The sequence below is a fragment of the Filicampus tigris genome, chromosome 7 (assembly GCF_054856515.1).
Source record: "Filicampus tigris isolate MCC_2025a chromosome 7, RoL_Ftig_1.0, whole genome shotgun sequence".
In the NCBI taxonomy this organism is placed as follows: Eukaryota; Metazoa; Chordata; class Actinopteri; order Syngnathiformes; family Syngnathidae; genus Filicampus; species Filicampus tigris.
The window spans coordinates 21,370,662-21,385,240 of NC_141223.1; the positions used below are offsets into that span (position 1 = coordinate 21,370,662).

Genomic DNA, 14,579 nt, shown 5'->3' on the forward strand with positions numbered 1-14,579 from the left:
TGCCAATTACAGTATATCTATCCCATGCAGGTAAGGAAAAAAAAAAGAAACACCTCACTCTCCTCCACCCACCCAGGTTCATATATACCTTTGTTCAGACACGTGCATCATAGAAGTGCCGGAAATTTCACCCGAAAGCCACATTTTGCAAACTTTATGTGAGTTGTGTAACAAGTTATCTGCAGTTGAGTCAATGAAACGCCCCTCTCCAAATATAGACCACCTTCAAATAAGTCATACTAAGTCGTGTGTGCTTGGATCCAATCAATCTTGGCAGCACATATATTACATACATCGTACATACAGTATACATCAAGTTTAAAAGCAAATGTTTTGTTGTGAATAGATTGGAGTAACTTTTGCATGCCTTTTATTTCCCGACAGCGCCACCAACTTTTACATCAACGCCACCGCAGTATGTGGAGGCGAAGGAAGGGGGTAGCATCCTGCTCAGCTGCTCTGCCCAAGGAAACCCCAAACCCGTAATCAGCTGGCTGAGGGAGGGGGAGGAGCTTGCCACCAACGCTAAATATTCGGTAAGACAAAAAAAAAAAAAAAAAAAAAGAGCCATGGCTGCGGTTCAGATTTATGAGTCCATGCTATTATAGAAGCATGTCTTATCAAATCAACCAGTCTTTACTTCAGACTCAATAGAGGTCCATAAAATAAGATAAAAGTGACCAAGAATAGGCTATACATCTACAATCCATACAAGTATTCTCTCCAGTGCCTCCAGAGCACAGAGGTATGACCTCCGCTCAAAACACTTATTTCGTTTTGTGAGACTATGAGTCTCATTATTCTCTATCTCTGTTATTATTATTATTATTATTTATCATTTTCATGTACATCCGCTTGTGTTTTGTTGTTATTGTGTTTTATTGTTTTTTGTGCATTTCTTCATTTTTATTGTATATTTTTGTGTTTTATTAAATGTCTTATATTTGGTTCATTTTCTGTTGATTTTTATTTTATTTATTTTATTAAAATGTTTTAAGTTTTTGATGAGGCTTAATTGTTTTTGTTTACAGTTTAAATACAAGTGCATTTTATTTGTTTGTATTTTGTTCTCTAAGTGTAATATGTTTTAGTAGTTCTTATTATGTTCAGTTTGTACTTATTTTTTCCATTCATCCATCCATTATCTATCCCGCTTATCCTCACAAGAGTTGCGAGCATGCTGGAGCCTATCCCAGCTGTCTTTGGGCAGTAGGCGGGGGACACCCTCAATTGGTTGCCAGTCAATCGCAGGGCACACAGAGACAAACATCCGCACTCACAGTCACACCTAGGGATAATAGAGTGATCTATTAACTTACCATGCATGTTTTTGGAATGTGGGAGGAAACCGGAGTACCCGGAGAAAACCCACGCAGGCACGGGGAGAACATGCAAACTCCACACAGGGAGGCCGGAGCCGGGATCGAACCCACAAACTCTGAACTGTGAGGCGGACGTGCTAACAAGTCGACCACCGTGCCGCCCTACTTATTTTTTATTTAATTAAAATTTAATTAGACTTAATTTTTATTCTTATCTCAGTTTATCTTATTCTCATTCCATAGTCGTTTTTTGTGGCGTCGTTATTTCATTTCCATTTTTAATATATGCAGGTGAGTTTGTATTTCATTTAGTTTTTGTATTTATACATTTGTATTTTTTAATTTCAGTTTTTATGTAGTTATTTTTTTATTTTGTACTTGGTTTCATTTAGTTGTATTTGTTTTAATTTATTTTTATTTTTAATTTAATTTTTAAACAAATTGCAAATTTAATTTTTATTTTATTATTTATATTAGTTTTTCTTGTTTTTTGTTTCTATTTTTATTGAGGTGTTTTACCTTTATTATATATTTTTCTTTATTGTCTTTTGTAAATTGTATTTTTTGTTATAATGAGCCTTTTTAGTTGACTTTAGTTTGTATATGTTTTCATTCTGTTTTAATTTGTCTATTTTATTTTCATTTACATTTTTTCTGTGCATGCTATGGTTTTACTTTTGGTTTAAATATACAGTAGGTGTACAGTGTTGTTGTTTTCATTTTATTTTTAATATTTTTTAATTTTATTTTGTTTTTTGTTGAGTTATCTTTTTTCATTTTCTAGTTTGTTTTCATTTCTATGTCATGTTTTATTTATTGTGGGTCTTTACGATTTTCTGTTTGTAGTTCTTTAGTTTTATTTTATATATTTATATTTATATTCTAGATTTTTTATTGCATTCTTGTGAATATTATTTAATCATATTTACTTGACTTTTTAAATTTTAGTTTGTATTCATTTTTTATTTACTTTCAGTTTTGTTTATTTTGGAGCTTTTTCCATTTTTGATTTTATATCTTATTTTTATTTTTCATTTTGTTTCATTTTTTTAGTTGAGTTATTTTGCACAGAAATTAAATATTCAAAGAAGTCTGACACAGATCTGAATCTATCTGCACTGAATGTCAACAACCGCATGCTCTCTCTCTACCGGTCACCTTCACTAAACACGACTTTCATTAAATTATTGGACAGCATTCTGATTCTTTATCAATTGCGGGCATCATTATTATATCAGTCCTCAGGAATGTTTCACTTTAGCTAACATTTTTTAAAATCTAGAATTGAGCTGAGTGCTTATCATTTGTTCTCTGATATTTTTCTTCTTGGGATACGCATGCTAAGAAACTTGTCCAAGTGTGTCTGTGTGTGTGTGTGTGCATGTGCGCATCTGGGTGTGTGTGTGTGTGTGCGTGCGTGTGTGGGTGTGTGCGTGCGAGTGTGTGTGTGCGTGCCCGTGCTGGCGTGTTTGCTCACCAGCATGCTCTCGCTTCCACAGAGACTCGCCAGAGAAATGCAGGAATTTGTCAGACAGGGGCCTGAGAGGACGGCTGGTTTGTGGCGGAGCATTGTCATGGTGCTGGCTTTACTTAACTTTGTTGCTTTATTTAAGTGCACAGGGAAAAGGGTCCATACAGCGATGTTCAACAAAACAGCGTATATACTGTATGTAGGTGAGCTTGTGATACTCTTGTAAGTGATTTGTAGCTTGATCTGAGGACTGATATGTCCACATAGACTCTGCCAGCATTATGAGGCTTTCCAATTCAAATCCAGCAAAAAGCGCCAATAGGCTTATATGATACCTTCGCATGCGACAATTGATTGGAGTGCTTTATGCTGTTCAGTCACTCTTAACAAGTTACTGTAGCTGTCGAAAGAAGTCAAACATGATTACAGCATTGTTCTGCTAACACGACACTGGCATGGAAACAGGAGTGTAGTACATTCAGATTGTGGTACTTGTCTATCCCCATTTAAAAGTTAAATGATGTTTCACCTAATATCACCTCCTTCAAACACCTGTGACTTTGCTGCTGTGTAAATAAATGCCTCTCCCCAATAGTGCTTTCTTTAAATAAACACCTAGTACTTTCTGCAGTTGTGTAAATTAAAACCTCTCTGCAAATAATGCATCCTTCAAAAAAAAAACCTTGGACTCTCTGCAGCTGAGCACATTAACACCTCTCCCCAAACAATGTTTCCTTCAAACAAGCACCTGGTGCTCTGTGCTGCTGAGGAAAGAAACGCCTCTCCCCAAATAATTCCTCCTTAAAACAAACACCTAGTACTCTCTGCAGCTGAATTGGTACTGTCTACAACTGAATAGACTAATGCCTTTTCTCAAATGAACACCCGCTTCAATAAATGCAGGCTACTCTCTGCATCTTACATAAATGTACATAAATGTTTTCCCAAGTAAATGCCCTCATGAATAAATGCCTGGTACTTTCTGAAGGTGAGTAAATAAACGCCTCTCCCCAAATAAGGTCTCCTTCTCATTAAGGTGTTATATTCTCTGCCGATGAGTAAATAAATGCCTTGCCCCAAATAGTTGCCACCTACAATAGACAGCTAGTATTAACAGCATCTATGTGAATAAACTCCTCTTGTGATATATTACCTCTGCATAAAATAACTGCCTGGTACTCTCTGCATTTGAGTAGATAAATGCCTCTCCTCAAATAACACCTCTGTCAAAGAAATGTTTGGTACTCTTTGCAGGTGAGTAAGTAACAAATACTGTAATACAGATTTCACATATGTGTAAATTTATAGTGCTGTAGTTGAGTAAATACATATAATAGCAGCTCAATCAAACAAACGCCTGGTACTATGCAGCTGAACCTATAAATGCCTTTCCCCCCAATAGATGCCTCATTCAAAATAATGCCTGGCACTCCGTTCACTGAATAAATACCTCTCCCCAAATAGACACCTCCTTCAAATAAACATCTGATTCCCCAATAAGTATAAAACAAAAAGAAAAATCATGATGAATGGAATAACATGGACAAAAATATGACTTATGACTTTGCCTGGCTTTTATATGAATTAAAAAAAACAAAAAAACGTCAAGGTCTCTCAAATTTCATATCTTTTTGGAAAGTCATCATAAATTGTGTCCCAGGCCTCGAATGGATCTACTTCACATCTTTCCACTGTTTGCTTCACACGTTTACTCGCAGCCTGTCGCACACACACTACGTGGCGAACGTGACGTGTTAGTTACTCTTGTGACCGTACCATCGCTTACAGAGTGTCAGACGGATAATATGTGGCGTCTCTTTGCTGAGGGTTAGCTCTTTTCTTCCTCGGCTGCGTAATGCACTGACTACAGCTGTATGTGACTTGAATGGATGCGGCCTCACAACCTGTTGCATAATTTATAGAGAAAGGTTGTGGGGGGAATCGGCAGGGGGCGTCGCGTCTCATGTGCAAGCTCAGCAACTCCACATTACCGGTTACCACTTGCATGTTCATACAATCTTCGTATATTTCAGTTTGTTTTCTATTTATTTATTTCTCAGGTGCACGATGGAAGCCTAACCATCCTCGGCATCACCCGCGACGACAGGGGAGCGTACACGTGCAAAGCCTATAGCGACCAGGGGGAGGTGTTGCACACCACCCGTCTGCTAGTGCAAGGTACTTGACCCTCTTAAAAAAGTATTGTTTGTGGCCAATATACCCCCCCAATATATATATATATATATATATATATATATATATATATATATATATATATATATATATATATATATATATATATATATATATATATACATATATATATATTTAAATCAATCAATAAACCAATCACGGTTCAGATTCAGAAAACGGGTCAGCCGTGATTGGCTGTTGTGAGCAGTTGTGATGTCATTTTCAGTCGACAGAAGACTAAATGGCCGCCCACAGAAATGGCTAAAAACGAGTGCTTTTTGCTGCTTAACTTATATTCCACAAACGCAAAATTAATCAGAATGCCCTGTTTCAACTAGTGGGCCTGCTGGGAACATATTCTTGAAAAAAATATGTTTGGGTTGACTTCCGCTTTAAGTGCTCTGCAAATAGCTATCAATCTTCTTCAAACATTTGAAGTGGTACACCTCTCTGTCAGGTTTCTATTGATCTTGTATAATATTCAAGGGTTGGTTAATGTACCCGAGGCCAAACGTTTCATGCAGGTTCACTTTAAGAGCTCTAGCAGTCTCAATATTCATCCCATTGTGCCTTGCTGTGCCTGTCAGTTGTCCACTTTTATGTCTGTGCGACGCTGGAAACAAGTAGCAGGCTTTTTGTATCTGGGCCCGCTCACAAAAAGACATCTTACCTTTCATGGCTTCTGCTTTTTTCCCCCCTTTTTTTAATGGCGAGTTAAGAGTGAGAGTGGTCCTGGGGGGGGATGAGAAAGTTACAATGTGAAGCACGCACTTGCTCAACAGCCACGACCGTGCCTGCTGTACTGCATTGTGTCATCGGTCTGGTGATTTGGAGTGGAAATGGTGTATGTTCTCTGTCGAAGAAGAACAGGTTGAATGTTCTGAACTGTCCTACAAGTGTAACCACAGTTATAAAGAACCCTCTTCTCCTCCAAAAAAATGCCAAAGAAAATTTGTAAAAATGAAGCCACGTGTTCTTGCTTCAAGCTACTTAATGCCACTGCCACTTTTATGTATACTTTGAAGTGTGTTTAACCAAACCAAAACTTCGTCTTACAAAAGTCTGCTAGGTGAATGCTAACGAATCATGTGATACACAATAGACTAATGTCTCTAGCACCAATATTGCAGTAAGAATATTTTGTCAAGGGCCGGACCGATTAATGGGTCATATGTAGCAGGACGGTATGAAATTCTTTGCCTGGGTGTAAAATTGCCCACAGATTATAGGTCACATGCTAACTAAACGTAGTATGGCCTGATTTGAAGGTCCACTGTGATGTCATCGGTGAACAACACTTTGTGTTTCAGGGCCTCCGTTCATCGTCTCCCCACCAGAAAATGTCACTGTCAACATATCCCAGAATGCATTGTTCACCTGCCAAGCCGAAGCGTATCCTGGCAACCTGACCTACACTTGGTTGTGGGAGGAGGATAATGTCTACTTCAAGAAGTAAAGTGCAAACCCAGTTGAAAGTTGAAATATTATTCATCATTATCTTAATTGTAAAGATCAGTCTTACAGTGCAGTTATCAGAATTTTTCTTTCTGCTGATTGGCTGGGAGAACTCAAAACTGTCGACTGCCTTTTAGTGAGGCATCCATTTTGAGTCGTTTAAGTTATGTAGGTTCTTCCCCTTGGCAGCACTTAAAAGGAATTGCACCTTACTTTATAGTGTTTACTCATTTGCCAAAAATGACAACTTTGTTTTGTCTGAAAAATAATCCAATATTTTCCTTTTATTTTTAGATTTGTATTTTATTTTTCTGTGTAAAACAACAAAACATTTTGCATTGGAAAGGGAGGACTAGAATTCATGATTTATTTGCATTTTTGTATAATCTCGAATTCAATTCATAAAAAATATAATACATTAAACATGAATGAAATTGAATCGGAATTAATTTTGAATAGTGAAAATTGTAAACAATATATATATTTTACTTTTTATATTTTAAATTATTCTATGGACTGTATATACTGTATATAGTTTAAATAGGTTATTTATTTTTAAATATCCATAAAATACAACACATTATAATATTAAACTTTTTTACTTCTGATTTCATTTCATTTATATTCCTTTATTTAAAATCATATTTAATATTGAATTTATACAACATTTTAACAAAGTCATGTTTTTTTCATTTAAATGAAATTAAACAATCTGTAATTCCTGATTGAAAATAATTACATTTTATTTTGAATTTTTACAAAATATTAAAACCATACAAACTATATTTATACTATACTATAAAATGTTTAAATTATGTTTTAATCTACAATCGCTGCAATTTAATTTAATTTATACACATTCATTTAAAAAAATACAAACTGCTATTCTTCTTTCATTCAAATGATATAAGATTATGTTGACTTTAATGTATAATTCCTTTATCGTGTGCAGTCCAGGATAGTATACAGGACACAGTAAGGTTGTGTATGTCAATTCTCAAGCTTGTCATGCTCAACTGTTTGACTCTCTGCTGCTCTCTTATGGCCTCTTCATGTAACTTAGAATGCTACGCGCACATACTGTCTATCAGCATGTGTGTGAAAATGACAGCATGCCTGTCCGCCTTGCAGTGACCTGAAACTGCGAGTGCGCATCCTCATCGACGGCACCCTCATCATCTTCCGGGTCAAGCCAGAGGATGCGGGAAAATACACGTGCAGCCCGAGCAACAGTTTGGGTATCTCGCCTTCGGCGTCAGCCTACCTGACCGTTCAGTGTGAGTGTTGCCGTGGCAACCGCCTGTGCTGGTGGGGAGGTTGGATGGAGGGGGAACAGCATGGAGGCTGCTCGAACATTTCTCACCAATACAGTCACCTCGCCCAATTTCAAGGTCACAAGATATGCTTTCATGATGTAGCCATCTTAATTTCATTAAGGGTAGTCATTTTTATTTCTCATGGTGGCCATCTTGATTTCATGAGGCAGTCATTTCCGTGTCATGATGTAGCCATCTTGATTTCATGGGTAGCAGTACCCATTTCATAATTTTGCCACCTTCTTTGCCATTTTGTGTCCGTCTTGATTTCATGAGGTAGATATTTTTAGTTCATTAAGCTCAGGCATTTTCATTTCATGAGGTAGCCATTCATATTATGAGAGCTAGCTATTGTCATTTCATGTGGTTGCCATTTTTATTTAATAACAAAGCCTTTTTCATTTCATGATGTGTGCATCATTTCATGAAGTAGTCATCTTCATGTAATGAGTCAGCCACCTTGATTTAATGATGTAGCCACCTTCATTTCATAACCGTCACCGTCACCGTCTTCATTTCGTGAACTAGCCATTGTCATTTCATGATGTATCCATCGTCATTTCGATTTCATGTTGTAGCATCTTCATTTCATTAGGTCTATCTAATCTAAATCTAAATTTCCGGATATTTCCATAGCGATATAGCCATTGTCATTTCTTTATTTCAATCTTTATTGCAATCTTTATTTCATGACATAGTTATTTTCATTTCATGAGGTAGCCACCTTAATTTCATAAACTAGCATTTGTCATTTCATTATGTAGTTTTATTAATTTCTTGGGGTAGCTGTGATCATTTGATTGATATGATGTAGCCTTCATTTTAAGAGGTCACCATCTTCATTTCATGTTGTAGTCATCTTCATTTCATGAGGTAGTGTCTTCATTTCATGATGTAGCCATCTTCATTACATGAGGTAGTGTATTCATTTCTTGATGTAGCCATCTTCATTTCATGATGTAGTGTCTTCATTTCTTGATGTAGTGATCTTTATTTCATGACATACAGTAGTTATCTTCATTTCATGAGGTAGCCATCTTCATTTCATGAGGTACTGTCTTCCTTTGGTGATGTAGCCGTCTTCATTTCATGAGGTAGTGTCTTCATTTCTTCACGTAGTGATCTTTATTTCATGACATAGTTATCTTCATTTCAGAAGGTAGCCACCTTCATTTCATGATGTGATATGATCTGCATTTCCGTGACCAAAGATGAAGATAGCCACATTCCCAGACAGATGACGGAAAAGGCCACTCCCAGACTGTCTTCATCATTACCCGTTGCTTGCCTAGCTAATTTACTCCCCGGTCGTCTCCCACAAGTCATTGATTACCGTGCTAACTTATGTGGGAATGGACGGCCAAGGGGGAATTGACGGCACTGCAGCCATGGGCGCCCACAATGCAGATGACCACACTGTGAAGCTAACAACAACCCTCTGTGACGGCGTCCAACTACGATTTACTTGACTTCCCGAAACAAAATTGCACATTGAGAGAAATTATTTTAAAAAAAAATTTGTCCCAGACAATCTTCATTAACTGTACAGCATATGTTTCAATGTCAAATTTCAACACTTAACTTTCATGCAAGCATAAGTAGGAATCCTCCATCCATTCATTTTATCGTATAGCACTTGTCCTAGAAACCGACCAAACTAAATTACTTTGTAAATTTGACGATTTGCTCTTTTTTTAACACTACTTTCTTGTTTAAAAAAAAAGGAAAATTTCTTTGGAAGATTACTAAAATGTTTTCTCCTAAATTCATATTTTTCCTTTGTGACTTATTGTTGTAAAATTACTACGTCATTCTTCTTTTATGTTTTCCCCTCCTAATATTTCTAAAATTTCATTATTTTTCTAGTAGAAGCCAAGTTGTATTTGTTTAAAAGTGTTTTTTCCTCTTAAAATCATCAGCATTTTTCCTTATAACATTGCCACTTTATTTTGTAAAATGTCAACTTCTCATAAGTGACAACTTTATTCTAGTAAAATGACTTTTTTCTTGTAAAATGTCAGATGTTTTCTCTAAAAATTGCATTTTCCTCAAAGCATTGTGTAAAATAACGACTTTGTTCTGTTTAAATTACGTCTTTTTATCCTCATAAAATTGTGACATTATTCTTGTACAATAAATGTTTTTTTTTAAATTATAATTAAAACTATGCCCTTTCCTCATAGCATCGTGATTCTTGCAAAAATTACATCTTCATCCTCTTATTGTCACTTCATTGTCCTAAAATGTCCACTTTCTTCTCTCAAAACTGCGCCTTTTTCTGTCCAGACCCGGCCCGAGTGATCAACATGCCGCCAGTCATCTACGTCCCCCGCAAACTGCCAGGCACCATCCGCTGCCCGGCCGACGCCAACCCACCCGTGACGTCGGTCAAGTGGGAGAAGGACGGCTACCCTCTGCGAGTGGAGAAGTACCCCGGCTGGAGCCTGACGCCGGATGGGAGCATCCGGGTAGCCGAGGCCACAGAAGACTCCCTGGGCACCTACACTTGTGTGCCTTACAACGCCCTGGGTACCATGGGCATGTCCCCCCCTGCCACTCTGGTGCTAAAGGTACGGCACAGACCCGCCCATGTGCGCTCCCTACATATACACTCCGGCCCACACTGACGCCAGCATTTGTGTGTCGACATGAAGGATCCCCCTTACTTTAACGTGAGGCCCGGGGGGGAGTACAGACAGGAGGCCGGCAGAGAGTTAGTGATCCCCTGTGCTGCTTCTGGAGACCCCGATATTCCCAGCATCACTTGGAGGAAGGTGAGACGAAAATGACATTTTCTCGTTGTAGTAAGATTTTCTTGGACTAAAATGTTAAATGTGTAAAATTATATATTTTTGCTTCCCCCGGCGAATTATGGCGTTATTTTCTAAAAATAATCATTCGGTTCTTGTAAAATGATCCCCTTTATTCACAATAGTTCAACTCTATTGTTTTTTTATACTAACTGTTATTTGCAACTGTAAAAATTATGAGATTTTTATAACGACATTTACTTGATTCTGTTCTTTTATCACCTATAACCTATACATTTTTTTTCTCATAAGACTCATACTCTAACCTTTTTAATTTTAATACTGTATGTTTTGCAACATATGCTTGTTTATTCCCATGATGAGATACTTTTTTGAGTAACAGTAATATTGTCTATTCCCATAACATTTGAAAATTGTTGTGTGTCATTTTTAATGACATTTTCCTACAGGCAAAATGTTTTTGTTCAATTAAAATGCGATGTGACTACATTCTCATAAAAATGTAACTTTATTATTACATCGAGTGTTTTTTAGTGTAAAATTCAAATTTCTCACAAATAAATAAATATAAGAGTATACTGTAGCTTAGCAACGTAACAGCGTTAGAGTTGACTTTATCCTCATAGTTTGTTTTTTAGTGTAAAATTCAAATTTCTCACAAATAAATAAATATAAGAGTATACTGTAGCTTAGCAACGTAACAGCGTTAGAGTTTACTTCATCCTCATAGTTTATTTTACTTGTAAAATATGTTTTTTTACATCACAACATTGTCATTCTCATAACATGTGGATGTTGTTTGCGTAATCCTGCAACTTTTTCCCCGACATACGTATTCACTGTGTCCCTGATTTTTCCTATTTGTACATGTGCGTGTCAAACGTTACTTCAAAATCTGTGCGCAGGTTGGGAAGCCGAGCCGGAGCAAGCACAACATCCTCGTCAGCGGCAGCTTACAGTTCTTGTCGCTCAGTAAGGAGGATCATGGCGAGTGGGAGTGTGTCGCTACCAACGTGGTCACGAGCATCACTGCCAGCACCAGGATCCTGGTCATTGGTATCAGTAGACACACACAGACACCCCCCCCACCACACACACACACACACTCATCACTGTCATGTCTTGAAGCTGATTGTTATGGCTCTCGGCCATGTGCTTTGTGTGATTCTCACAAAGCAGCCAGCAATAGACATCTCTTAATCAGCTTGCCTCTATCCAATTTGGCTGTGGGCGTCATTAAAATTTCATTTAATCTAATCTGTAATAGCTTTATATAGCTCATTTGAAGGCTCATTCTGTAATCATAGCATGGTGGAGCTTTTATGTGTCCGGCGAGTGGAGCAAGGACATCTTTACTGCAAACTGTAACTTCACAGCCTCGCACATCACACTGAAGAGTTGGAACTGTTGGAGGACTAATCACAGTGACTTTGCCTTTAAAATAGCACAACTAACTATACACATATTTATATATACTTATATAAATACTGTATATACACATACACATACACATACACACACATATATATGTATATATGTATATATATATATATATATATATATATATATATATATATATATATATATATATATATATATATATATAAATATAAATATATATATAGTGTGTGTATATATATATATATATATATATATATATATATATATATATATAGTGGTACCTCTACTTACGAAATTAATTGGTTCTGGAAGAAATTTCTTAAGTAGAGACGCGTTTTCCATGTAAAACCCTAATCCGTTCTAAGCCCCCCAATATTCAGACATCATCAAAACATGTAACAAATACATGTTACAATTAGATTACTGTGCAATAAATGAGAGTTGTGCATATTGTAAAAAACAAAGAATAGAGTAAAGAATAAAAATGATGGTCGTTTACCTTTTAATTGCTGTCCTCATCGCTTTTTGCCCTCTTTGGTTCATGTTCTAACTCAGAAGTGGTTTTTGCTTGGCGTTTTGTAAAGAACTGATTTAACAACGTGGCGACTGTCGATACATTACGGTCATATTCTTTGGTGAGATCAACCAAATGCATCCCTTTTTCATACTTTTCTGTTATCTCTTGCTTTGTTTGTATGGACAAAAAAACGATTTTCCTCTTTTTTTCTTTTCCTCGTTTTAATTCACGTAAAACTATCGGAACACTTCATGGCCCGAGGTGCGAATGACGAGGACGCTGCATAGACATATCTATCTACCCGTCTATCTACACACGTAGACACATACGGTAGAGGTCCCTCTTAGCCAATGGGATGCCAGTAAGATGCTAGGTAATAGCCAATGGCAGAGCAGCTATGAGTATGTTGCGTTCAGGAAACTCCGGAGCTGCGAGTAGCTGCCCATACTGTATTTTTACCTTTCGTATCCTGAAATGTATTTCGTAACAAGATGCAATATTTTCGTAACTTGAAAATTTCGTAAGAAGAGACGTTCGTAAGTAGAGGTATCACTGTATATATAACAATATGCATATGATTTTATCACTTTATTTCTATATAAGTGTTACTACATTCTTGCAAAATTACAAGATTTTCCTCAAACTATTGAAACTATTCTTGTAAAATTACCATGATGTCACAATCTTTTTTATTTTATTCTTGTCAAATTTTGAGTTGATTCCCTTTTGTTGATTTGCATTATACACTTGGAAGCACAACTTTTATCTCATATTATGACTGTTGTTGTAAAATTCAGAATTCATCCTCATTAAAAAAAAGATCACATTTTTTTATTTGAACCTACTGTAAAATGTTGGCATTATTCTTGTCAGATAAAACTTTGGCATAAAAACGGTTACTGTCTTCGTGAAATACTGTATTATGTTCTTTTTCTTTTAAAATGCTAAATGCTAAATAAAAGTAATTCTCATCGAGATGTCTTTATTTTCGTCACAATTGCATCTTGTATTGTAATGTTGACTATTTTTGAAAATTTTAATTTGTTCTTGGGAAATGATTACTTTGTTTAAAATTCCGTTCTTTGCACTGTAATACACATCTTCTTGTCATCAGATTTTGACTTTATTCTCATAAAAATTACTGTTAATTTAAACTTTAGGACTTAATGAATACTTTTTATTGTGGCATTTTTTTCTTGTAAAGTTATGTTTTTCATCTTAAAATTACAATTTATCCTCACAGTATGCATACTTGATTTCACCATTTCTGCTTTATTCTCATAAAAGGAGACATTGCAGCTTTATTCTCAAATGATTTGGACTTTATCCTGGTGCAATCAGTAAACGTTAATACAGTATGTGCACTGGAATACACTGTTATGACTCACTAGATTGATGTATAAAATGTATGTATTGTTTCTTTTCCTCATGCTTTGCATTTGTGTGTGCGTGCGTGTAAACCACTCAGGCACCAGCCCACACGCTCCCGGCAACATCCACGTTGTGCCCTCGACCACCTCCGCTAATGTGTCCTGGGAAGTGGGCTACGACGGCGGCTTCGAGCAGACCTTTTCTGTGTGGTACGGTCCAGTGTGAGTGCCCCCTGTCTACTTCTGGAATATTGTGTGCGGAATACTGCATCGTCGCAAATAGTGGCCTATTTGTGTTTATTTATCCAACTGCAAATTTAACTGAGATTCGGTGAATGTGCTGCTGTTTTTATTGGCAACAAGCAGTGAAAATGGGCTCAAGTCTTTCATTTCTGTGTGTGATCATTTATGAACTGAGATGATTACAGTCATGATTTTTTTTTCCCCCGCTAGTTGTTTCTCATAGTGGGAAAAGAGAGACGTTTACTTGAGGAAGTTATTTGTTATTTGAATGACAGACCCGGCAATTCATTGGGGCAGGGAATGTGTTTCCAACATGCATTAAGACTCAGTCACTGCAGGTGCTTATATGAGGGAGGCATTTATCGGTGGATAAAATGAATTAATTTTGGCAGGGAACTTGTACACAATGTATGTTAAAACTCAGACATCATTTTTCTTGATAATAAAAGGAGGTGTTTATTTGTGGGAGGCGTTTATTTTTTGAGAAGATAAAACTAATTAATCGTGGCAGGGAACTTGT

At 36.7% G+C, this 14,579-nt stretch overlaps 1 protein-coding gene across 3 annotated transcripts in view; it reads left to right on the top strand.

Annotated features, from left to right (window-relative positions):
• The window catches only part of igsf9ba (immunoglobulin superfamily, member 9Ba), a 72,690-nt gene that overhangs the window by 33,135 nt on the left and 24,976 nt on the right, over positions 1-14,579 (top strand). For all 3 annotated transcript variants that reach the window (XR_015087528.1, XM_086036330.1, XM_086036331.1), the window contains exons 4-11: positions 385-536; positions 4,854-4,971; positions 6,297-6,438; positions 7,573-7,718; positions 10,044-10,327; positions 10,412-10,531; positions 11,434-11,584; positions 13,915-14,038. Coding sequence is in view for 2 of the 3 variants with exons in the window: in XM_086036330.1 (XP_085892456.1) it covers positions 385-536; positions 4,854-4,971; positions 6,297-6,438; positions 7,573-7,718; positions 10,044-10,327; positions 10,412-10,531; positions 11,434-11,584; positions 13,915-14,038 (1,237 nt within the window). In the remaining variant the exon portion in view is untranslated. The remainder of the gene's footprint in view (positions 1-384; positions 537-4,853; positions 4,972-6,296; positions 6,439-7,572; positions 7,719-10,043; positions 10,328-10,411; positions 10,532-11,433; positions 11,585-13,914; positions 14,039-14,579) is intronic.